Genomic DNA, 24,007 nt, shown 5'->3' with positions numbered 1-24,007 from the left:
CAAGGGAAAGGGCAAGGGCCAATACAGCAACCAGTGTCGTCGCAGAGCAGTGTGTGGTTAAGTGCCTTGCTCAAGGACACAACACGCTGCATCGGCTGGGGCTCAAACTCACGACCTTCAGATTACTAGTCCAACACCTCAACCACTTGGCCACGTACCCACAACAATTAACCAATTAACCTTCCAGTAAGTGTTCAGACTGCGGAAGGAAACTTGAGAAAGCACACACAATCACGGGGAGAACATACAAACTCTATACAGATAGCAGCAGGAATTTGAGAAAAAATTGGACTGGTACATAAATAGGAGAGGCATGGAGGTCTGTGGATTGGATGCAGGTTGATGGGATGGCAAAATAGTTTGCTATGGACTAGATAGACCAAGGGTCTGTCTTTGTGCTGTATTACTTTATGACTCTAAGCCAAAAGGATAAAGAGGCAGGATAACAGCTAGACATTGAAGATAAAAATTTTAAAGAATCATATTGTAGGCCTAAGAAAAGTAGTAGAGTAATTGTAAACTTGTTGCAAATGCAGATACACTCTGAGGCATGCTAATCTCTCTATCAGCATCTATCGTATCTCTTCGATGACAGGCATCAGTTGTAATAGGTAATCTTATCTATCTTCTAAACTGATCCACTTTCAATATGTATATTAACATTAACAATTTTACTGTTATGAGTATCATTCACTGCAACTAAATACACATCACAAACAAGAGATTCTGCAGATGCTGGAAATCTAGAGCAAAATTTCTTCTTCAGTTGTCCATTGAAATCCGATGACGATGTCCACTCCTTTAACGGTACGATCTTTGATGACTATACAGTCCGATCCTGGACCCACAAGCTCTATTGCAGTTAGTGTGGTAGTGGTGGCAACCATGGCTGCATTTCTCCTGGCTCTCTTATGCTGTCTTCTGGTTGTTCTTTCCATCTCCAGAATACAAACCCCGTCCCTACACAGCTGTCGCCAAGTGGTACGGTCAGCAGCAACCTCCTCCAGGTCCTCGGGTCTGTTCTTGCACTTCCTTAAAGCATTCTTCATCTGATCCTCACAGCGCTTCTTTGGCCCTCCAGCTGAGCGTCGACCATGATGTAGCTGGCCGTATAACACTCTGCGGGGTAGCCGACATGGGGGCATCCTTATGACTTGCCCCACACAGTAGCATCTATGGAGAGGAATAAAGATGTTGTTTTGGGCCAAAAACCCTTTATCAGGATCTTCACAAGTATCATCATCTGTGAAAATAGATGAAAACTACTCTCAGAATATATTCTGACTGTCTCCAACCCCTTTACTGACCTATCTGCAAGTGCACTATATAATCTTTACTAGACCTCTGACATTCTGACACACTGACAGTCTTCAGCAATGACAGCTATTTTATTATAGCTTAATATAAACTATATGCTGTTTGCATTTTTTGTTTACTTTATCATTTGCATGATTTGTTCTTTTTTCACACATTAGGTGTTTGACAGTTTGTTGTGTGGGATTTTTACTGGGCTCCATTGTGTTTCTGTTTTGTCACTGCCTGCAACAAGGTGAATCTCAAGGTTGTATATGGTATAAATACTTCGATAATAAATGTACTTTAAACTTTGAAATCTAAACAAGCCTTTAGCAAATATAATAGCAGCCTTGGTTGTTTTTTTTTTATTTGCTTTTGGTATCTTTACATTTACATTTTTGCTTCTTTGTTATGCCTCATTTTTCTTTGTGCACGTGAAACACCACAATGTCAAAAAAGAATCACAATAGTATCCCCAATATAAAAGAAATTTCCCTCCATTAATTTCTTAAACATCACAATGGAGATCTGTACCAATTCAAAATAAATTTTGCAATTTTAAAACTAATTTCATTTTGAGCACATTGAAATGGAGCTCTGTCACAGGAAGGCAGCATTATCATTAGAGACCCCCAACACCAGGCCATGCCCTTCCTGCTGCAGGAGCCTCAGGACCCATAATCACCTGGTTCAGGAAAAGTTATTACCCTTCAAACATCACACTCTTGAACCAAAGGGGATAACTTCACTTGCCCTATCACTGAAATATTCCCATGGACTCACTTTCAAGGACTCTTCATCTCATGATCTTGATATTTATTTGTTATTTCTTTTGTATTCGCACAGTTTCTTGTCTTTTGCACATTAGTTATTTGTCCACCCTGTTGGGTGTGGTCTATTATGGTTCTTGGATTTACTGACTAGGCCAGCAAGAAAAAGAATTTCAGGATTGCATGTAATGACATGAGATGAAGAGTCCTTGAGAGTGAGCCCATAGGTTATGGGAACATTTCAGTGACGAGGCGAGTGAAGTTGTTACCCCCTTTGGGTGAAGGGTGAACATGGTGGTGAGAGTCCTGAGGCCCCTGTAGTGGTAGTGGTCCCTGATGATGAATGTTGCTGAATGAGGATTTCCTGCGCCAATGCTCCACGTAGATGTACACAATGGTGGGGAGGGCTTTACCTTTGATGAACTGGGCTGTATCCACTACTTCTTGTACGATTTTCCATTCAAGAGCATTGGTGTCTCCAGACCAGGCTGTGATGCAGCCAATCAAGATACTCTCAGCTACACATCTATAGGTTTGTCAAATTACTCTAATATTCAATCAAAAGTACAGACAAAATAGTAACAAATTGAACCAAGCAAGAAACCAAGTCAACCAGAGACATATCTAGTTCACTGCTGCATTTCAGTGAAGAAAATCTGTCATCTTTACCCAGCTTATAAGTATTCAAAGTACATACATGTCACCATATAACCTCAAGATTCATTTACTTGCAGGTATTCATAGTAAGTACAAGAAGCACAATAGAATCAACAAGAAATCACAACCAACAGAAAAGATGAACAACCAAAATGCAAAAGACAAACTGTGTGAATGCAAAAAGTAATAATAATAATAATAAGCAATAAGCATTGAGAACATGAGATGAAGAGTCTTTGAAAGTGAATCCATTGGTTGTGGGAACAGTTCAGTGACGGGTGAGGGTTTGAGTGAAGTTGTCCCCTCTGGTTCAGGAGCCTGATGGTTGGGCAATAACTGTTCCTGAACCTGGTAGTTTGAGTCCTGAGTCTCTAAATGCCCTCTGAAATGGTCTAGAAGAATAAAAGAGCAATTAAGTAATGAACAATTAATTGTGGCCTTGCCAGAGATGCTCTGATCTGAGGAATGAATAAACTTTAAAAAAGCTTTCCAACAGGATTTTTAAACTTTTCGTGCAGGGGAAAGGGCAAATCAAACAGCAAGACAATAAATCAGCAGTCCCCAAAGCATGTGCTACTGGGCTGCGAGGAAACGATATGAGTCAGCTGCACCTTTCCTCAGTCCCTGTCACGCACTGTTGCACTTGAACATAGTGTTGCCAACTGTCCTGTATTTGCCGGGACATCGCGTAAATTGGGCTAAATTAGTTTGTCCCATACGGGACTGCCCTTGTTCCGTATTTCCCCCGCTAAGGTAGAGCGTTCCTATGAAACCTTTCATGCCGAAATGGCGTAAAGCGAAGAAGCAATTACCATTAATTCATATGGGAAAAATTTTCGAGCGTTCCCAGACCCAAAAAATAACCTACCAAATAATACATAAAACCGAAAATAACACTAATATAGTAAAAGCAGGAATGATATGATAAATACACAGCCTATATAAAGTAGAAATAATGTATGTACAGTACAGTTGGGAAGATTAAGCCAAAACCGATTTGTGGAGAGAAAAAAAAAAATCAGTACTTATGCACATGCGCACCTCACGCATGCGCACACAGGTGCCCACGCAAGGCTTCATGGTCATGGAAGTCTTTTCTGGGGTAAACACAAGTGTCCTGGGATTTGACTGCTACTTTTGTTCCTTATTTGGGAGTGAAAAAGTTGGCAACCCTAACTGTAAAAGACATGCTGAGGTGAGTTTAACCCTACTTGAACACCCCCCACTGGTCGGCTGGTCCGCAAGAATATTGTCAATATTAAACCGGTCCGCAGTGCAAAAAAAGTTGGAGACCCCTGCATTTTCTTACAGGCATACTCAATAAATCCATAAAAGAATCAATGAAAGACTGCACCAACTAGAGTATTCAACCAGTGTGCAAAAGAGACAGACCGAGAGAGACTTGGTACCTCTGGATTTCCAGCACCTGCAGAATCTTGTGTCCAAAAGAAACTGCATAATATAGTTGAAAGACCAGGATGTATTACCAGATAGAAGGGAGAAAGAATGTACAATGAAAAGCATTAAAAAAAAATTGACAAGAATGGCCAGGATTCTGTCAGGAGAACCACAAGACTGGAGACCACTTCACTAACCCTTATGTTTAATAATAATCTGATTCTGACATAAGCATTTTACCTTGCTATTTACTTTACTGGTTCAATGGACAGTAAGTATTCAACTACCTGTCGAGTGTTAAGTTATTAATCTCAAATTTCTTAGTTATAAGGAAGGTTTCACACCCAAAACACTGATGTATGCTTTCCTGATTACTTCTTAACTTATTGTTTAAAATGTGTTCTTGTGTTTTGGATTACAAACATCTGCATGATTTGATATATGTCTATATATTTTTATATATTGGCGAGACCCAACGCAGATTGGGAGACCACTTTGCTGAACACCTACGCTCTGTCCGCCAGAGAAAGCAGGATCTCCCAGTGGCCACACATTTTAATTCCACATCCCATTCCCATTCTAACATGTCTATCCACAGCCTCCTCTACTGTAAAGATGAAGCCACACTCAGGTTGGAGGAACAACACCTTATATTCCGTCTGGGTAGCCTCCAACCTGATGGCATGAACATCGACTTCTCTAACTTCTGCTAATGCCCCACCTCCCCCTCGTACCCCATCTGTTAATATTGTTATACACACATTCTCTCTCACTCTCCTTTTTCTCCCTCTGTCCCTCTGAATATACCCCTTGCCCATCCTCTGGGTCCCCCCACCCCTTGTCTTTCTTCCCGGACCTCCTGTCCCATGATCCTCTCGTATCCCTTTTGCCCATCACCTGTCCAGCTCTTGGCTCCATCCCTCCCCCTCCTGTCTTCTCCTATCATTTTGGATCTCCCCCTCCCCCTCCCCCTTTCAAATCCCTTACTCACTCTTCCTTCAGTTAGTCCTGATGAAGGATCTCGGCCTGAAACGTCGACTGTACCTCTTCCTAGAGATGCTGCCTGGCCTGCTGCGTTCACCAGCAACTTTGATGTGTGTTGCTTGAATTTCCAGCATCTGCAGAATTCCTGTTGTTTGCATGATTTGATGTGTCTTTTAACCTCTGGGCCTCAGAAAATATATATAATTTTCTCCTTAGCCAACAAAAATGTGCAGTCTTTTAGCTAAAAGAAAAGCCGTGACTAAATTGCACAAATGTGCTTCCTATGATCCTTGCTTCTTATGGAAAATTTCAATTGTTGGAATGGTGAGGTGAAAGGGGAAAATTGTTCAAAATCCAATAGATAAACAAGCTGCAAGTGTGTAAAACTGATCCCAAAACCACCATTTGAAAATAATCCTCGTACCTTCCATTGCAAAGCAACCAACGAGCAAATGAGTAGTGGGGTGTAATCTTCTGTATGATGCTGGCCATTACCATAGTGACAACCAACTGCACGCCTATCACACCCTGGAATGGAAAAGAGTCAAGGTGAACCATATTTGATTTAAAATTGTACAAATAATATTTAAGTACTATCAGTATTTCAGCAGGCAAAGGATTTCTAATCGATCCATGTCTTAGGATGCAACAGTTTACTCATTTTGTATCGCAACGTGAAGGCTGTGACACAATGGCTTTGGGTCTAATAGGTTAACTTCAATAGGTGCCAATTGAACTTTAAACCATGGTACATATTCTTACATGTAGTCTACAATTTAAAACTACCCCAGTACATCAGATCAGGTCATCAGCCCGAAATATGAATTACTTGTTTTATTCCAATTATTTTTCATTGTTAGAAATGTGTACAATTTTTATTTGTTTTTCCTAACAAATGTTGCTTATAGTCATAGAACACTACAGCACAGGAACAGGCCCATAGGCCCATGCCAAACTAAAATGCTCCCTTGCCAAATCAACCTGCACCCCGACCATAAACTTCCATAGCTCTCCTGCCCATGTAACTATACAAATTTCCCACTGCAGCATGGCAGTTAGCACAATGCTGTTACAGCTCAGGTAGAATTTCTGGACCATATTTGCAGCACAAATATTGCATTCTGGTGATAATCCTGGGAGTCTCATCCTTGTAATCATATACCCTCCTCGTGGTGTGCATTCATCAGAAAATATAAACTTGTATTCTATCCACTGAAGAGCATGCACATACCAATTAAAGTAACTAAACAGAAGTTAGTGAATGACTGTTCAATCTCCTGGCATCTGGTAAGAAATACAGAAACATCATAGCCAAGACAGTAAGACTGAGAAACAGCTTCTTCCCTAGGGCTGTTCTGCAGGTGAATAATGCTACACCCAGGCTTGCCAATGGCCTTAGAGTATTATGGACTATCAAAGTCACTTGCTGCATGGAATATGTCTTTTTTAAAATAAGCCGTACCACAGGCATTGTAAATATCTGTTTTGCACAGACTGCAGTAGCACCACAATCTCATTGTCTTGAGCAATGACAAAATAGTTCTATTGTGCTTCCAAGAGGATCACAGCAGTGTCGTGGTTTGGAGGCTTGCATGCCTCAATGACCCAGAGAACTACATTGGGTGGCTTTGGCTCTTGGTAGGATCACCCATGCCAAACAGGTCAAAGGGCAGAGGACAGACTAAGAGCAGTCTATTGGTCCTCCAGGTTCAGGGGTTCAACTCGGGGCCAACAACTCTGACTGGTAAAACAAAACTGTTACAGAAAAAGCAATGAAGAATCTTTCTACATTTGCATGGGCCAGGACAGACAGATGGAGGACCTTCTTTGCTTCCTTAAACACCTGCAGCATTTCAGGTAGTAAGTATTCTATTCTAGTAAGCATAACCCTAAATAAACTTTCACAAGACAAAATATTCTCATAAGATGTAAGAACTGCAGAAATGTTCTTTCCTAATGAAAATATTGTTGTCCTTGAAGTCAGTGAAATCATATAATTTAATCTGAAAACACTAAGGTGCCAGTGATATTTTCAGCTAAATACACATTGAACTTCCAAACGGAATAGTCAGCACAAACTAGATTCTAGATTCAAAATTCAAAAACAAAGCCAATGACCTTCAGAAAAGCTACCCACAAATATCTAACAACCTCTAAATGTGTTGATTGGCCCATTTGCAATATCAGCTGCTGTGTGATGCCAACACAGGACAGTCCTCACATACAGCAAAAAAAAACTTCAAATTACCTCAACAGCAAATCCTTTCGAAGAATTCTTTACCTAGCCAACCTAATTTTTAAACTTATGTTAAGTATTTATCAAGTAAATAAAGATTAGTCTGGATAGAATATGAAATTTGGAATGTTTCAAATTTATTTTAAAATGTTTAAAATGTATATGTCACATGTACACTGAAACATAGTGAAATATGTGCTGTTTGTGTCAATGGCCAACACTGTCTGAGGATAGACTGGGGGCAGCCTGAAAGAGTTGCCATGCTTCCAGCACCAACATAACACATCAATGACTTACTAAGCCTAACCCATACATCTTTGGAATTTTCAGGAAACCGGAGCACCCATAGGAAACGCACTCAGTCACAGGGAGAATGTACAAACTCCTTACAGACAGCAGCAGGGATTGTCCCAACGATCCTTCCATCTACATTCATTATCCTGTGTTTCTGCATTGATAACAAGTTGAGGATTGAACACTGCCTCTCTCTCCCAGTAACACCACTGTATTAACATCCATCATGCTCCCCAAAGAAGTTGTTTTAAAGACAGCCCTCACCATTCAACACTATAAAAGCTCACCTGCTGAGTATTTCAGCATTTCCAATTTTGCAGATTTCAAATTCAATTTTAATTGTCATTCACCCAACCACATGAATCATGAATACAGCCAAAACAAAACATTGTTCCTCTAGGATAGGGGTTCATCACAGCAATTTTTTTTATATATATACCATGGACTTATACCATTAAGCAAGGGGTCCACAGACCCCAGGGTGAGAACCCCTGTTCTGGGGCCAAAGTGCAAAACACAGAACCAAAAGTCACACAGATCATATAGCAATACGATAGCAAAAAAAAAATTACAAAATAAATAATATTATGAAAAGCAATAATATAGCCCAAGTCCCTGAGTGTCATGGCCTGTAGATTGATGGTGCGTGGATGTTGTCCTGGAGTCACAGTTCTACAAGAACAGCCCGTATCTGAAGTTTTTGATATCCAAAACCATCCACTCCTAACATCCAAACTTTCAGCTGCTCCTATAACACGTCTTTTTGCCACCTCGGCACAAAAGAGCAAGAGTTTAATGACCCCCTTCCCATGTCCAGGCCATGAACACTCCTGCCAGGTGAAACCACAACTAATTGCTTGTAATTTCAATTACTTGGCCGCGTTGAAGAGACTGAATATAGGTAGGGTGATGGTTTTGTTGAACACCTTCCATCTTCTGGTCATTTGCCATTTTATTTCTTTAGCCAGTTTCCACTGCCTGTCCCTGGGCTGTCCTGCTGGGTCACTAACAGCACTGAAGTAGTTGTTGCTGACCCAGCGTGTCCCTCGATGAGCACCTGAATTGCCTGCATATGGAAGGCCGGGAACCAAATACCAAAAGATGGGATTAATTAAGCAGAGTTCCTACTGGTCAGCATTAACAAGGTTGAACACATGCATCACACACAAAAAGCTGGAGGAACTAAGCAGGCCAGGCAGCATCTATGGAAGAGTAAACAGTCAACGTTTCAGGCAGAGACATTTCATCAGGACTGGAGAAAAAAAGATGAAGAAGCTGGGGGGGGGGGGGGAAGAAGGGAGGAAGAAGTACAAGGTAGAAGGTGAAACCAGGAGAAAGGAAGGAAGGAAGTGAAGTGAAGAGCTGGGTGTGGCCTCCTGTGTATTGGTGAGACCCAATATACATTGGGAGACCTCTTTGTTGAATACCTACACTCTGCTAAAAAGAGAGAGATATCCCAGTGGCCACCCACTTCAATTCTACTTTCCATTCCCATTCTGACATGCCAGTCCATGGCCCCTTCTACTGTCATGATGAGGCCACACTCAGGAGGAACACCTTATATTAAGATCGTGAACACAGCCCAGCACGTCACACAAACCAACCTTCCGTCCTTGGACTCACTTTACACCGCACGCTGTCGCAGTAGTGCTGCCAGGATAATCAAGGACACGACCCACCCAGCCAACACACTTTTCGTCCCTCTTCTCTTCGGGAGAAGGCTCAGGAGCTTGAAGAGTCGTACGGTCAGATTTGGGAACAGCTTCTTTCCAACTGTGATAAGACTGATGAACGGATCCTGACCCGGATCTGTGCCGTAACCTCCAAATACCCGGACCTGCATCTCGGTTTTTTTTGTACTACCTTACTTTCCATTGTTCTAATTTTCCTATTTATGATTTATAATTTAAATTTTTAATATTTACTATGGATTTGTAATCCAGGGAGCGGGAAGCCCAGGATCAAATATCACTGTGATGATTGTACATTCTCGTATCAATTGTTTGGCAACAATAAAGTATAAGGTATATTCTGCCCGAGTAGCCTCCAGCCTGATGACATGAACATTGATCTCTCGAACTTCCAGTAAAGGACCACCACCCCCCACCCCGCCCCTCCTTCACCATTTCTCATTTCTTTTTCCTTCTGTCACCTTATAACCTTACCTGCCCATCACTGCCCTCTGGTACTTCTCCCCCTTCCCTTTCTTCCATGGCCTTCTGTCCTCTCCTATCAGATTTCCCCTTCTCCAGCCCTTTACCTCTTTCACCAATCGATTTCCAGCTATTTACTTCACCCCTCCACCCTCCCAGCTTCACCTATCACCTACTGCTTTGTATTTCTTCCTTCTCTCCCCGCCCCCCTTACTCCTTTCCTCCAGTTCTGTTGAAGGGTTTCAGCCCGAAATGTCAAATGTTTACTCTTTTCCATAGATGCTGCCTGGCCTACTGAGTTCTACCAGCTTTGTGTGCGTGTTGCTCTGGATTTCCAGCATCTGCAGATTTTCTCTTGTTTGGGAAGGTGGAACACATGACCTGTTTCCATGTCATACAATTGCAGGACTCTTTCAGACTTGTGCTCTGTTCTAATTAAATTCAACACACTATGGAGGAATACCACTTTATTTGTGATCAAGTACTTTACAGTCAGTACACGACATTTTAACTTACTCCAAGGTCAATCTAACCCTTCCCTCTGCTTAGCCCTCTATTTTTCTTTCATCCATGTGCTTATCCAAGAGTTTCTTAAATTCCCTAATGTATCTGCCTCTATCATCACCCCTGCAGGGTGTTCTGCACATTGACCACTTTCTCTGTGTAAAACAAAACTACCTCTGATATTACCCCCATGCCTACCTTTCTCCAATCATCTTAAAACTATGCTGCTCTGTATTAGCTATCTCTGTCCTAGGAAAAGTCTCTGGCTGTCCAGTTGTTCTATGCCTCTATCAAGCCACTTCTCATCCTCTTTCACTTCAAAGACAGAAGTTCTCCAAACATGAATTTAAACTATTTGAGATTATAACCACATGTCCTTTTTTTTTCCACTTTCCAGTTAGCTTGAGCAGGTAATAATCCAGCTGTTTCCAGCTACTGCCCCCTAGAGTCCATGTTTGGGCCTCCCCCTGCAACAGGATCCTCGACTTCATACTCGGAAGACCACAACCTGTGCAGATTGGAAATAACATCTTCACCTCGCTGACAATCAACACTGGTGCAGCTCAGGGGTATGTGCTTAGCCCACTGCTCTACTCTCTCCACATCTACCCAGGCATAGCTCAAATGCCACTTATAAATTTGCTATAATACAACCATTGTTGGCAGAATCTCAGATGGAGATGAGAGGGCGTATAGCAGTCTTCTGAGCTTATCAGCTAGTCGAGTGGTGTCATAGCAACAACCTTGCACTCCGTGTCAGTAAAACCAAATAACTAATTGTAGACCTCAGAAAGGGGAGAACAAGACAACACGAGAACACACACCAGTCCTCAGAGGGATCAGAAATGGAGAGTGAGCAATTGTAAGTTCCTAGGTGTCAGTATCTCCAAGGACCTTACCTGGTCACAACATGTTAATGCAGCAATAAAGAAGGCATGACAACAGCTAGATTTCATTAGGAGTTTGAGGAGATTTGGATTGTCACTGAAAAAAACTCGAAAACTTCTATGAATGCATAACGGAGAGCATTCTGACAAGGTGCAAAAACATCAGGTATGGGGGGGGCGGTTTGCAGGGGGTTGTTACTGCATAGGATCAAAATAAGCTGCAAGAAGTTGTGAAGTTAGTCAGCTCCATCATGGGGACTGGCCTCTGCAGTATCCAAGACATCTTCAAGGAGCGATGTCTCAGAAAGGCAGCATCCATCACTAAGGACACCCGCCACCCAGGATATGCCCTCGTCTCACTATGTGTTCTCTCAGCTTCTCCTTCCTGAAGTCCACAATTAACTCCTTGCTTCCCATCACCCAGTACATGCCCTCTTCTCATTGTTATCATAAGGGAGAAGGTACAGAAACCTGAGGGCACACACTCAGCGATTCAGGAACAGCTGCTTCCCCTCTGCCATCCGATTTCTAATTGAGTTGAACCCATGAACAACACCTCACTAATTTATTTATTTCTGGTTTTGCACTATTTATTTTAACTATTTTATATTTTTTTTTCTTCACCCCTTACAGGTGGTGCTTATATGTATTTTTCCCACAATCTCAGATCCTCCACTAGAGGCCTGGGAGCTTGAGGGTTGGCACTGTTCCTAGTAGTGTGCTCTTCTGGACCAAGGTCTTTGATGTTGTTCCTGGGACTTGCCGAAGCCACTCTCCCTTTCCAGGTGTCACAGCCTCAAGTGCTCCTATCACCATCGGGATTATTCTAGCTTTAACCTTCCACGTCCTTTCTACCTGCTCTTTTACGCCCCGGTATTTCTCCAGCTTCTCGTATTCTTTCTTCCTGATATTACTGTCTCTCAGGATCGCCACATCTATTACTATTGCTTTCCTTTATTCCCTGTCCAGTATTACTATGTCTGGTTGTTTGGCCAGTACCTGCTTATCAGTCTGTATTTGGAAGTCCCATAGGATCTTAGCTCTGTCATTCTTCACTACCTTCTTGGGTGTTCCCCATTTGGACTTGTGAGTCTCTAATCCATACTCAGTGCAGATGTTCCTGCAGACAATTCCTTCAACTTGGTTGTGCTGTTCAGCAAATGCCATCCCTGCCTGCATCTTGCATTCTGCTACTACGTGCTGGATGGTTTCAACAGGTTCCTTGCACAGCCTGCATCTTGGGTCTTGTCTGGTGCGATTGACCTCTGCTTCTATTGCTTTTGTGCACAGCACCTGTTCTTGTGCAACCACGAGCAGAACCTCTGTGCTGTCCCTCAGTCCTGCCATTTCCAGCCATTGGTAGGACTTTCTTATGTCAGCCACCTCTGATATTTGGCGATGGGACATCTCGTGCAGTGGCTTGTCCTGCCGTGGCCTCTAGTCCTCTGGCTCTGCTTCACCCACTTCCATTTCCATATCCTCTGCCTGCTGTCTGAGATATTCTCCTAGCAGGTAATCCTTAGGAACCTTGGTTCTGACATACTCATGGATGACTTGCACTTCTTGCAGGACCATGGCCTTGACACTTCCAAGTCTGCCTTGTGTCCTCATCATAGCTTCCTTGCCCCTGCAGGATTCCCAGGTATTTGTAGCTCTTCTGTACATCCGGCACGTGGCCTTCAGGAAACTCGACTCTTTCAGTCTTGATAGATTTGGCTCTTTTCACTACCACCCAGCTCCACATCTGATGGTCACTACTGGCTTTGAGTTAACTTCTAGCATTGTCCTCCAACAGCCCAGTGAGTTCTTGGTGAAGATCCTTGTCTTGTTAACCTTGTACAGAGATAGGCATTCCAGGACACATGGGTGGGGCACTGAGTCATATGCTTTCTGGTAGTCGACCCAGGCTGTGGTAAGGTGGGTTTGCCTGGTCTTTGGAGTCCTGCATGACCAGTAGTTGGTGCTCGGAGCCCCTGGTTCCATCACCAATCCTCCTCTGAGAAGGGCCAGTACTTCCTTCGTAACCGAGATGAGTCTTTGGTCTTCCCACCTTTCTGAAGCTCAGTTAGTCTGCTGACCTCTGACCTCTGCCCTTGTGGTTTTCCTCTTGGCTTCCAATCATCATCTCCAGAGGGGATTATTAGCAGTACCCTCCACTGTATTTTCAAGCCTTAAAGCACATACCACCGGGCTCAAGGACATCTTCCATCCTGCTGTTGTAAGACTATTGAATACTTCCCCAACACAACAAACTGACCACATTATTTAACTCGTTGTGAACTTGCACCTACTGGTCTATCTGCACTGTACCTTCTCTATAATTCTATCACTTCACTCTGCATTGTTACTGTTTTCCCTTGTACAACTTAATGCACTACTGTATGAACAGTATGAAAGACAAGTTCTTCACTACACCTCGCTGCATGTGACAACAATAATAATCATATAATCACTTTTTCACAGCTGCCATCAGGCAGGGGTTACAGAAGACTAAAGTCCCACGTTACCAGGTTAAAGGAAAGCTCCTTCCGTTAAACAAACAGCTTCTTGAACCAACCATCATCATCATCAGATGCCGTGCCCAGTTTGAGCTTTGACTGCCACTCCTATTTCAGGTCAAGTGGATCAATTTATTGGTATTCATTTCCAGTTCTCTGGCTGCTGTCTCCATTATCATTTGTCTTCCTTTTGCTTTCTTCCCTTCAATCTTTCCCATAATTACCATGCATTCTAACTCCTCTTTCCTAATCACATGTCCAATGAAGTTACGTTGCCTTTTCATGATCTCATACATTTCTCTTTTTGGTCATGACATCCTCATTAGATATTTGTTTCATCCATGATATTCTTTGCATCCTCCTCAAAAACCACATCTCTGTTGCTTCAGTTCATTTCCTCATGTTACTAGATATTGTCCAACATTCTGAGCCATATAACATAATTGGATAAACGCAACATTTCAGTACTCTGAGGTGGGTTGTCATGCCTAGTTTAGTATTGGTCAGTCTACACTTCATCCTCGTAAAGGTGTCTTGAACCAACCAGCAATACCCTAATTACTACAGTTTAGCAACACTACGATCATTTTGCTCTAAAATTGACTTTTAAATGACTATTCTAAAAGGCTATTGTATAAGTATAAAAGACTCCTGACCTCAGAATCTACCTTGATATGACCTTGCAACTTAGTTCCTATTTACACACTTTCTCTGTAACAGTAATACTTCATTCTATTGTTATTTTATCCTATACATCATCAATGAAACGTTGTAATAATTTGATCTGTATGAAGAGTGTGGAAGACGTTTCCAATTTACACAAGTTCCCCACTTCCCCCACAGTGCCTCAGTACACGGGGCAGTAATCAACCAAACAAATTTACGAGTCCTGATGAAGAGTATCGGCTGGAAACGTCGACTATCTATTCATTCCCATAGACGTTGCCTGACCTGCTGAGTTCCGCCAGCATTTTGTGGGGGTCGCTTGGGATTTCCAAAATCTGCAGGTTTTCTCGTGTTTAAAATTTACCAATTTCCACATTATTTTCCACTGGACCTCAGTACGCTGACTGGCACATACGAATATCAGTCTAGATAAGTTTTTCTCCTGTATCTCGGCACTTATGACAGTAGCAACCCACTTTACCGATGTAAGAGCATGGGAAGCTGTGAAGGCTTCAGACAACCTCTGATGTTGTCTGCCCTTCAGCCCAGAGCCCAGAGCCAGGTCCGCTCACCCACCGTCAGCGGGTTCACCCCAGCCCCTTCCCGACCGCACTCACCATGTCGTCGGGTAACTCCGTCCCAGGAAGGTGAGTGAAGAGATGGCAAGGACGCGTCTACCCCGCGCTGCGACCATCGGCCTCTCCGGAGCCGGACGTTTGTCCTCCAACCTGTTTGAATCAGCAGCCTGGCGCCATGGTTCACCCTCCACGGACGCCAGAGGTCACCAAGGTCCCTCGCCGCGCTTGTCCAGCTCCTGCCTGCCGCAATGAAGACAAATCCTGGGGGAAGACAAGCTGCCGAGCTAATTGTGAACGTTCAATCCAGCAGCTCAAAGTCATCTAAAGAAAATATATAATTATTCTTGTCCGGGCAACCAAAAGGAAAGAAGGTTGACTATTGCGGAGGAGAGGTGTCGCTTTCGATTGGTCGTAGCAACCAACTGCGACGGAAGCTTTAAAAAGCCCCCGTTCTTTCCCCAGCCTGTTCTGCTTAAAGGGGCCGCACGTTTGCCATTTTGAGAAGGTCATTTGGTAATCCAGTGATTTGGAACAATGATGGGAAGACGCAATAATTTAGATCTTGGAATTATCTGTTTTTAGTGATCCTATGCAGTTCTTTCAATTTTCATCGTGGACGGCAATTTCTTTTTCTTGTACAAAGTATCACCTGTAAATTTACATGATTACAAGAGATTTTGCAGATGATGGAAATCCAGAGCAACACACACAAGATGCTGGAGGAAGTCGGCAGGTCAGGCAGCGTCGATGGAAATGAATAAACAGTGGATGTTTCAGGATGAAACCCTTCTTCAGGACTGAAAAGGAAGGGAGTAGATGCCAGTAGAAGGTGGGGGGGGGGAGGAGAGGAGAAGGAGGACAACATGGAGGCAGACATCCCACCCCGCAGAAACTCATTTCAGGGAGGGAGCACCACCACCACCACCCCCATCCCCCACAACCCCATATCCCCCCCCCCCGGGTCAACATCCAAAGGTGTATGTATACAGGAAATTTTATTATGAAAGAACACAACAATTTATTTGATCACATATCGCAACTATTTGATAGGCATCCTTTAGTCTCTTGAGACCATGGATTTGCGCCTTGCCCCTAGGCAAGGTTGTATGGAAGACTGGCAGTTGCCCATGTTGCAGGTCTCCCCTCTCCACGCCACCGATGTTGTCCAAGGGAAGCGCACTATGGCTAATACAACTTGGCACCGGTGTCATCGCAGAGCAATGTGTGGTTAAGTGCCTTGCTCGAGGACACAACACGCTGCCTCAGCTGAGGCTCAAACTAGCGACCTTCAGGTCACTAGACCGACGCCTTAACCACTTGGCCACGCGCCAACACAGGAAACTACAAACGTATTTACACACACACACGCACACACATATATATATTCCTTGTTGAGTATTTTGTTGGCAGTCTCAATGCAAATAGCTTTTCTATTTCTTTTGCAAACTTTCCTTGTACTGTGATGTGGCTTGCTTGGCAGATTTGAGCATTTTGCCGGAAGTCTCAACCTCATAGCAGTCTGTGTCAATGAATTTGTTAATTTTGCAAGACATCAGATTCACAAGTGTTTTGTGAGACAGCTGACTTCTGAATTCTGTCTTAATGTAACGCACCATGCTGAATGCCCTTTCGACATCACAATTAGAATTTGGCAGCACCAAAAGCAGCTTCATCAACTGGCGGAGCTCTTTGAATCTCAACTGCCCTGTGCTCACAGATTTTACTTTGGACAGCTTCCCCCAGACCTCATCAAATGGCAAACTTCTGTAGTTTGGCACCAGTCCTTCAAGGTTAGTTGAGACACTAAACTGAACTGATGGACAATGAAAGAGAGAGAGAGGTAGACTGTAAAGCCCACCCACAGAGAAAACTGATAGGTCTACTTAGCACAAAAAGAGACTAATCAGGATTCATTCTCTCTCTCCTCTCCCCTCTCCCTCTGTCTCCCTCTCCTTCTCCCTCTCCCTTTCCCTCCCTCCCTCTCTCCCGCCCTTCCCCACCTCGCTCACTCACTCTCAAAAAAATCGATTTCCGGGATATTGTATATAATTTGTGGGCGTCAGGGAGCCGCTATCGATATGCGGGAGACTCCCAGAACTTCTAGGAGCGGTGGGATGTCTGCGGGTGATGAGGATACCTTGTGGGGGGGGAGTGACAGAATATATCCATGATACTCTACTGTGTGTAGTTTGCCCATTGGGTAGTTGTTGGGTGTTTCATAACTTGTTCCTGATTCCTGCAGTCACCTACTAGAGAAGTCTTTAAGTCATTCGTCAAAGAAGTTTGAAAGGTCATTGTATATAGAACACAGAACAGTACAGCACAGGGACAGACCATTCAGCCCACAGCGTTATACTATATCAACGAAAAAGCAAGTCAAAAACACCAAAACCCTGATCCCTCCTACCCAAGCAATGTCGATCTTACTTACATCCATGTGCCTTAAAAGTGTCTTAAAAGCCTGTTAAGTATTTGCCTCGACCAGCATACCAAGCAGCACATTCAGGGATCCACAACTCTCTGATTAAAAAAACTTATCCCTCACATCCCCCTTGAACCAACCCCCTGTCACCTTCAATGCATGCACCTTGCTATAGGATATTTCAACCCTGGGAAACCAGATACTCTCTGTCCACTCTTACCTATGCCTCTCATAATCTTATAACCCCCTTTCAGATCACACGTCGGTGTCTGACACTCCAGAGAAAACAACCCCAGTTTATTCATCCTCTCATGAGAGCACATGGCCTCCGGACCAGGCAACATCCTGGTAAACCACTACTGCACCCTTTCCAAAGCTTCAACGTCCTTCCTATAGTGGGAGAACCAGAACTGTACACAATACTCCAGACGTACTTCTTGACTTTTGAACTCAATGCCTCAACTAATAAAAGCAAGCATCCCAAAAGCCTTCTTAACCAGCTTTTTGACCTGTGTAGGCAATGTCCTACCATCTGAAAAGAAAGCAGCCCATGCTTCTATATAGTAAGACAGGGACAACATCAATCATTGTCTGATAAGCTCCAAATAATATTTCCAACACTTAAATGCCAATCAATGACTACCTCCGGTCAGACAGAGCATTACTGCCGTTATTGGTAAGAAGGAGATTCATTGTCTCTGATTTCCCACATTCAATGACCTGGGAACATCGGGATCAGCCGCAGAAGCAATGTGGCTCTGGAAGGAGATGGAAAATTGCACATCCAGTGTCAGTGAGTTTTGATCCACCTGGCCAAAGCTTTTGCACCATTGCCAGACACCAACACTCCCCATTTCCCTCCATCACTGGCATACTATGCCTACAAAACAACATCACCAAAACTAACTGCAATGCTTTTTGTGCTTAAGTAGCCCAACTGCCCATGGTCCAAAGACATACCGGTTACCAGGTCAATTACCCATTGCAAATTGTCTCGAGATTTGGCCAGGGTTGAGCAGGGGTTTATGGGCAGGAAGAGACTGTTAAATGGTTCGATAGTTCAATAGTCCAATTTAATATCAGAGAATGTACACAATATACAACCTGAAATTCTCACTCTTCACAGACAACCACAAGACAGAAGAAAACCCCAAAGAATAAATGACAGAAAAAACGTAAGAGCCCTATATCACCCCAGTCCCCTCCCACACAGCTACACATCACAATAAAAAAGCCAAAGAACAAATGATAGAAAAAACATAAGAACTCAAAGCCCCCAGTCCCACTCCAACACAGCTGTACCTCACAATAAATAAAAACCCAAATCCCCCTACTGCTCCCACACAGCTGTACGTCACAATGAATAAAAACACCCAAATCCCTGTGTCCCCCCTCCCAGAGAGCTCAACCTCACAATAAATAAAAAGGCAAATCCCCCGTCCCCCTCCCGCACAGCTGCTCCTCACAATGAATAAAAAATCCTAAATCCTCCTGTCCCCTCCCACACAGCTATACCTCACAATAAATAAAAACCCATGTCCCCCATCCCTCCCACACAGCTGTACCTCACAATGAAAAACCCAAATCCCCCCGTCCCCCAACCAGCTGTACCTCACAATGAATAAAAAAGGCAAATCCCCGTCCCTCTCCCACACAACTGAACATCACAATAAATAAAAAAAAACAAATCCCCGTCGCCTCCCACACAACTGTACCTCACAATAAATAAAAAACCCTCAGACACCCTCCCACACAGCCAAATTTCCCTGTCCCCTCAAACACAGCTGTGCCTCAGAATAAATAAAAAAACAAAATCCCCCAGACCCACACCTCACAATCAATAAAAAACCCAAAACGCCCTGTCCCCTCCCGCACAGCTGTACTTCACAATAAATAAAAAACACAAATCCCCCGTCGCCTCCCACACAGCTGTACCTCACAATAAATAAAAAAACTTAACTGCCTCTGCCCCCTCCCACACAACTGTACCTCACAATAAATTAAAAACCCTCAGACACCCTCCCACACAGCCAAATTTCCCTGTCCCCTCAAACACAGTTGTGCCTCAGAATAAATAAAAAAACAAAATCCCCCAGACCCCTCCCAAACAGCTGTACCTCATAATAAATAATAAAAACCCAAATCCCCCATCTCCTCCCACACAGGGGATCCTCACAATCAATGAAAAAAACAAATCCCTATCTCCCCACCCACACAGCTGTACCTCGCAATAAATAAAAAAACCTAAATCCCCTTGCACCTCCTCCCACATAGCTGTACATCACAATAAATAAACAACTTAAATCGCCCGGTCCCCCTCCCACACAGCTGTACATCACAATAAATAAAAAACCCAAATGCCCCTGGCTCCTCCCACAAAGCTGTACCACACAATAAATAAAAAAACCCAAATTCCCCTGCCCCCCCCTCCCACCCAGCTCAACCTCACAGTAAATAAAAACACAAATAACCCAGTCCCCCTCCCGCACATCTGTACCATACAATCAATAAAAAACTCAAATTCCCCAGCCCCCCTCCCACACAGCTGTACCTCACAATCAATAAAAAAAATCCCCAGCCCCCCCCCACACAGCTGTACCTCACAATAAATAAAAAACTCAAATTGCCCTGTCCCCCTCCGACACAGCTATACCTCACAATGTATAAAGAAACCCAAATCCCACTGTCCCCACCCACACAGCTGTACCTCACAATAAATAAATGTACCCTAATCCCCCTGTCCCCTCCCACACAGCTGTACATCACAATAAATAAAAAACCCAAATCCCCCTGTCGCCTTCCACACAGCTGTACCTCAGAATAAATAAAAAACCCAAAACCTTCTGCCCCACCCACACAGCTGGACCTCACAATAAATAAAAAACCCAAATCCCCCTGTGCCACACCAATACTGCTGTACATCACAATAATTAAAAAAGACATATCCCCCGTCCCCCTCCCACAAAGCTGTACCTCACTATAATTAAAAAACCCAAATATACCTGGCTCCTCCCACACAGCTGTACCACATAAAAAATAAATTACCCAAATCCGACCCTCCCCTCCCACACAGACGTACCTCACAATAAATAAGAAGAAACAAAATCTTCTGCCCCCTCCCACCCAGCTCTACCTCACAGTAAATAAAAAACCCAAATCCCCTGTCCCCCTCCCACACAGCTGTACCTCACAATAAATAAAAAACAAATTCCCCAGCCCCCCCACACAGCTGTACCTCACAATAAATAAAAAAACCTAAATCACCCTGTCCTCCTCCCACACAGCTGTATGTCACAATAAATAAAAAGCCAAATGCCCCTGTCCCCGTGCCACACAGCTGTACCTCACAAGAAATAAAAAAAACCTCAATTGCCCTGTTCCCCTCCCACAAGCTGTACATCACAATAAATAAAAAAACCCAAATACCCCATCTCCTCCCACACAGCTGTACCACATAAAAAATAAATAACCCAAATCCCTCTATCCCCTCCCACACAGCGGTACCTCACAATAAATAAAAGAACCCAAATCCCTCTGTCCCCTCCCACACAGCTGTACCTCACAATAAATAAAAAAGACAAATCCCCGTGCCACCTCCCACCCAGCTCTACCTCACAGTAAATAAAAATCACAAATAACCCAGTCCCCCTCCCACACAGCTGTACCTCACAATAAATAAAAAAACCTTAAATGGTCTGTACCCACCCACACAGCTGTATGATACAATAAATAAAAATACAAAATCCCCCAGACCCCTCACACACAGCTGTACATCAGAATAAATTTAAAAACCCAAATCCCCCTGTCCCTTCCCACACAGCTGTACTTAACAATAAATAAAAAACCCAAAACCTACGTCCCCTCCCACACTGCTGTACATCACAATAAATAAAAAATACAAATCCCTGTGCCCCCTCACACCCAGCTGTACCTCAGAATATATTTAAAAACCCAAAGCCCCTGTACCATCCCACACAGCTGTACCTCACAATAAATAAAAAACCCAAATCCCCCTGTCCCCTCCTGCACAGACGTACCTCACAATAATTAAAAAAAACAAAACCTTCTGCCCCACCCACACAGCTGGACCTCAGAATAAATAAAAAACCCAAATCCCCTATCCCCTCCCACACAGCTGGACATCACAATAAATAAAATAACCAAATCCCTTGTCCCCTCCCACACAGCTGTACATCACAATAAATTAAAAAAACAAATCCCTCAGTTTCCTCCCACAAAGCGGTACCTCACTATAAATAAAAAAACCAAATCCCCCTGACCCCTCCCACACCGCTGTGTCTCACAATAACTAAAAGAACCCAAATCCCCCTGTCCCATCCCACAATGCTGTACCTCACAATAAATAAAAAACCCAAAATGTTTTGCCCCACCCACACAGCTGGACCTCATAATAAATAAAAAAAAACAACTTCCCTGTCCCCTCCCACAAAGCTGTACGTCAAAATAAATAAAAAAAACTCCAAATCCCCATCCCCCACCCACACAGCTGTACCACACAGTAAATAAAATACCCAAATCCTTCTGACCCTCCCACACAGCTGTACCTCACAATAAATAAAAAACCCAAAGCATTCTCTCCCCTCCCAAACAGCTGTACAACACAATAAATAAAAAAATCTAAATCGCCCTGTTCTCCTCCAACACAGCTGTACGTCACAATAAATAAACAACCCAAATCCCCCTGCTGGTTCCCACATACCTGTAAATCACAATAAATGAAAAAACCCAAATCCCTCGGTTTCCTCCCACAAAGCTGTACCTCACTATAAATAAAAAACCCAAATACCCCTGCCTCCTCCCACACAGCTGTACCACATAAAAAATACATAACCCAAATCCCTCTGTCCCCTCCCACACAGCGGTACCTCACAATAAATAAAAAAACAAATCTCCTTGTGCCCCTCCCACACCGCTGTGTCTCACAATAAATAAAAGAACTCAAATCCCCCTGTCCCCTCCCACAAAGCTGTACCTCACAAGAAATAAAAAAGACAAATCCCTGTGCCCCCCCATCCAGCTGTACCTCACAGTAAATAAAAAACACAAATAACCCAGTCCCACTCCCACGCAGCTGTACCTCACAATCAATAAAAAAAAACAAATTCCCCTGTCCCCTCCCACACAGCAATACCTCACAATGTATAAAGAAACCCAAATCCCACTACCCCCTCCCACACAGCTGTACCTCACAATAAATGAAAGTACTCTAATCCGCCTGACCCATCCCAAACAGCTGTACCTTACAATAAATAAAAAAACAAAATCCCCTAGACCTCTCCTACACAGCCGTACCTCACAATAAATAAAAAAAAACAAGTCCTTCTGTCCCCTCCCACACAGCTGTACCTCGGAATAAATTAAAAAAACATATTCCTGTCCCATCCCACAGAGCTGTTCCTCAAAATAAATAAAAAACCCCAATCCCTCTGTCCCCTCCCACACAACTGTACCTCAGAATAAATAAAAAACCCAAATCCCCTTGTCCCCTTCCCACCCAGCTGTACCTCACAATAAACAGAAAACTAAAATCCCCAGTGCCCCTCCCACACAGCTGTACTTCACAATAAATTTAAAAAAACAAATCCCCCTGTCCCCTCCCACGAAGCTGTACCTCACAAGAAATGAAAATACCCTAAATGGCCTGTCCCTCCCACACAGTTGTACCTTACAATAAAAAAAACAAAATCCCCCAGACCCCTCACACACAGCTGTACATCACAATCAATAAAAAACCCAAACCCCCTTCCCCCTCCCACACAGCTGTACCTCACAATAAATTAAAAAAAACAAATCGTTCTGTCCCCCTCGCACACAGCTATACCTCACAATGTATAAAGAAACCCAAATACCCCTGTACCCACCCACACAGCTGTACCTCACAATAAATAAAAAACCCAAATCCGTGTCCCCCTCGCACACAGCTGTACCTCAGAATAAATTAAAAACCCAAATCCCCCTGTCCCCTCCCACACAGCTGTACCTCAGAATAAATAAAAAAAATCTAAATCCCCCAGACCCCTCCCACACAGATGTACCTCAGAATAAATAAAAAAAGACAATCTCTGTCAGTATGAGGAAAAATGTTAATTGGAACATTGCATTGGTCATGCATTGGGCATCATCGGCACGAGACTACTACCATCGAGGACACAGATACATAAAGTTGCTAGGAAAGGTCCAGTAACATCATGAAGAATCCCACCCACCCTGCTCATGGCCTGTTTATCCCACTCCCATCAGCGAGTAGGGTATGTAGCACCCATGCCAGGATCACCAGATGCAAAAACAGTTACTTTCCCCATCAGGAAGGCTGATCAACACCTCCACCCACTAATCCCACCCCTCCACAACCCCAACCACCACTACTTTATTATTTCCTGTCAGTCACCTTACATGCAGACACTGCTGTGTCTAGCATCACTTTATACAATCAATCTATGTATATAAGCTATCTTATCTATTTATTGGGTATTTTTATTATTATAAGACCATAAGGTAGAAGAGCAGAATTAAGCCGTTTGGTCCATCAAGTCTGCTCCACCATCTCATCATTGCTGATCCACTTTCCCTCTCCGCCCCAATCTTCTGCCTTCTCTCCGTTTCCCTTCATGTCCTGAACAATGAAGAATCTATTAGCCTCTGG

General features: G+C 43.5%; 1 protein-coding gene across 5 annotated transcripts in view; it reads right to left on the bottom strand.

The window, feature by feature from the left end:
- The window catches only part of tmem161b (transmembrane protein 161B), a 63,386-nt gene extending 48,141 nt beyond the window's left edge, over positions 1-15,245 (bottom strand). For 4 of the 5 annotated variants that reach the window (XM_072281260.1, XM_072281256.1, XM_072281261.1 and 1 more), the window contains exons 1-2: positions 14,961-15,050; positions 5,530-5,633 (exon numbers count right to left, since the gene is read on the bottom strand). In XM_072281260.1, coding sequence (XP_072137361.1) covers positions 5,530-5,633; positions 14,961-14,963 — 107 coding nt within the window. In that variant the 5' untranslated portion in view covers positions 14,964-15,050. Of the gene's footprint in view, positions 1-5,529; positions 5,634-14,960 lie in introns of all 5 variants that reach the window. The other variant, XM_072281257.1, reaches the window with a different exon arrangement.
- Between the last annotated feature and the right edge of the window lie 8,762 nt (positions 15,246-24,007).

The sequence above is a fragment of the Mobula birostris genome, chromosome 17 (genome assembly GCF_030028105.1).
Source record: "Mobula birostris isolate sMobBir1 chromosome 17, sMobBir1.hap1, whole genome shotgun sequence".
Lineage (NCBI taxonomy): Eukaryota > Metazoa > Chordata > Chondrichthyes > Myliobatiformes > Myliobatidae > Mobula > Mobula birostris.
Note: the sequence above shows the minus strand (reverse complement) of the source record. Positions and strands in the feature narration are given on the sequence as shown.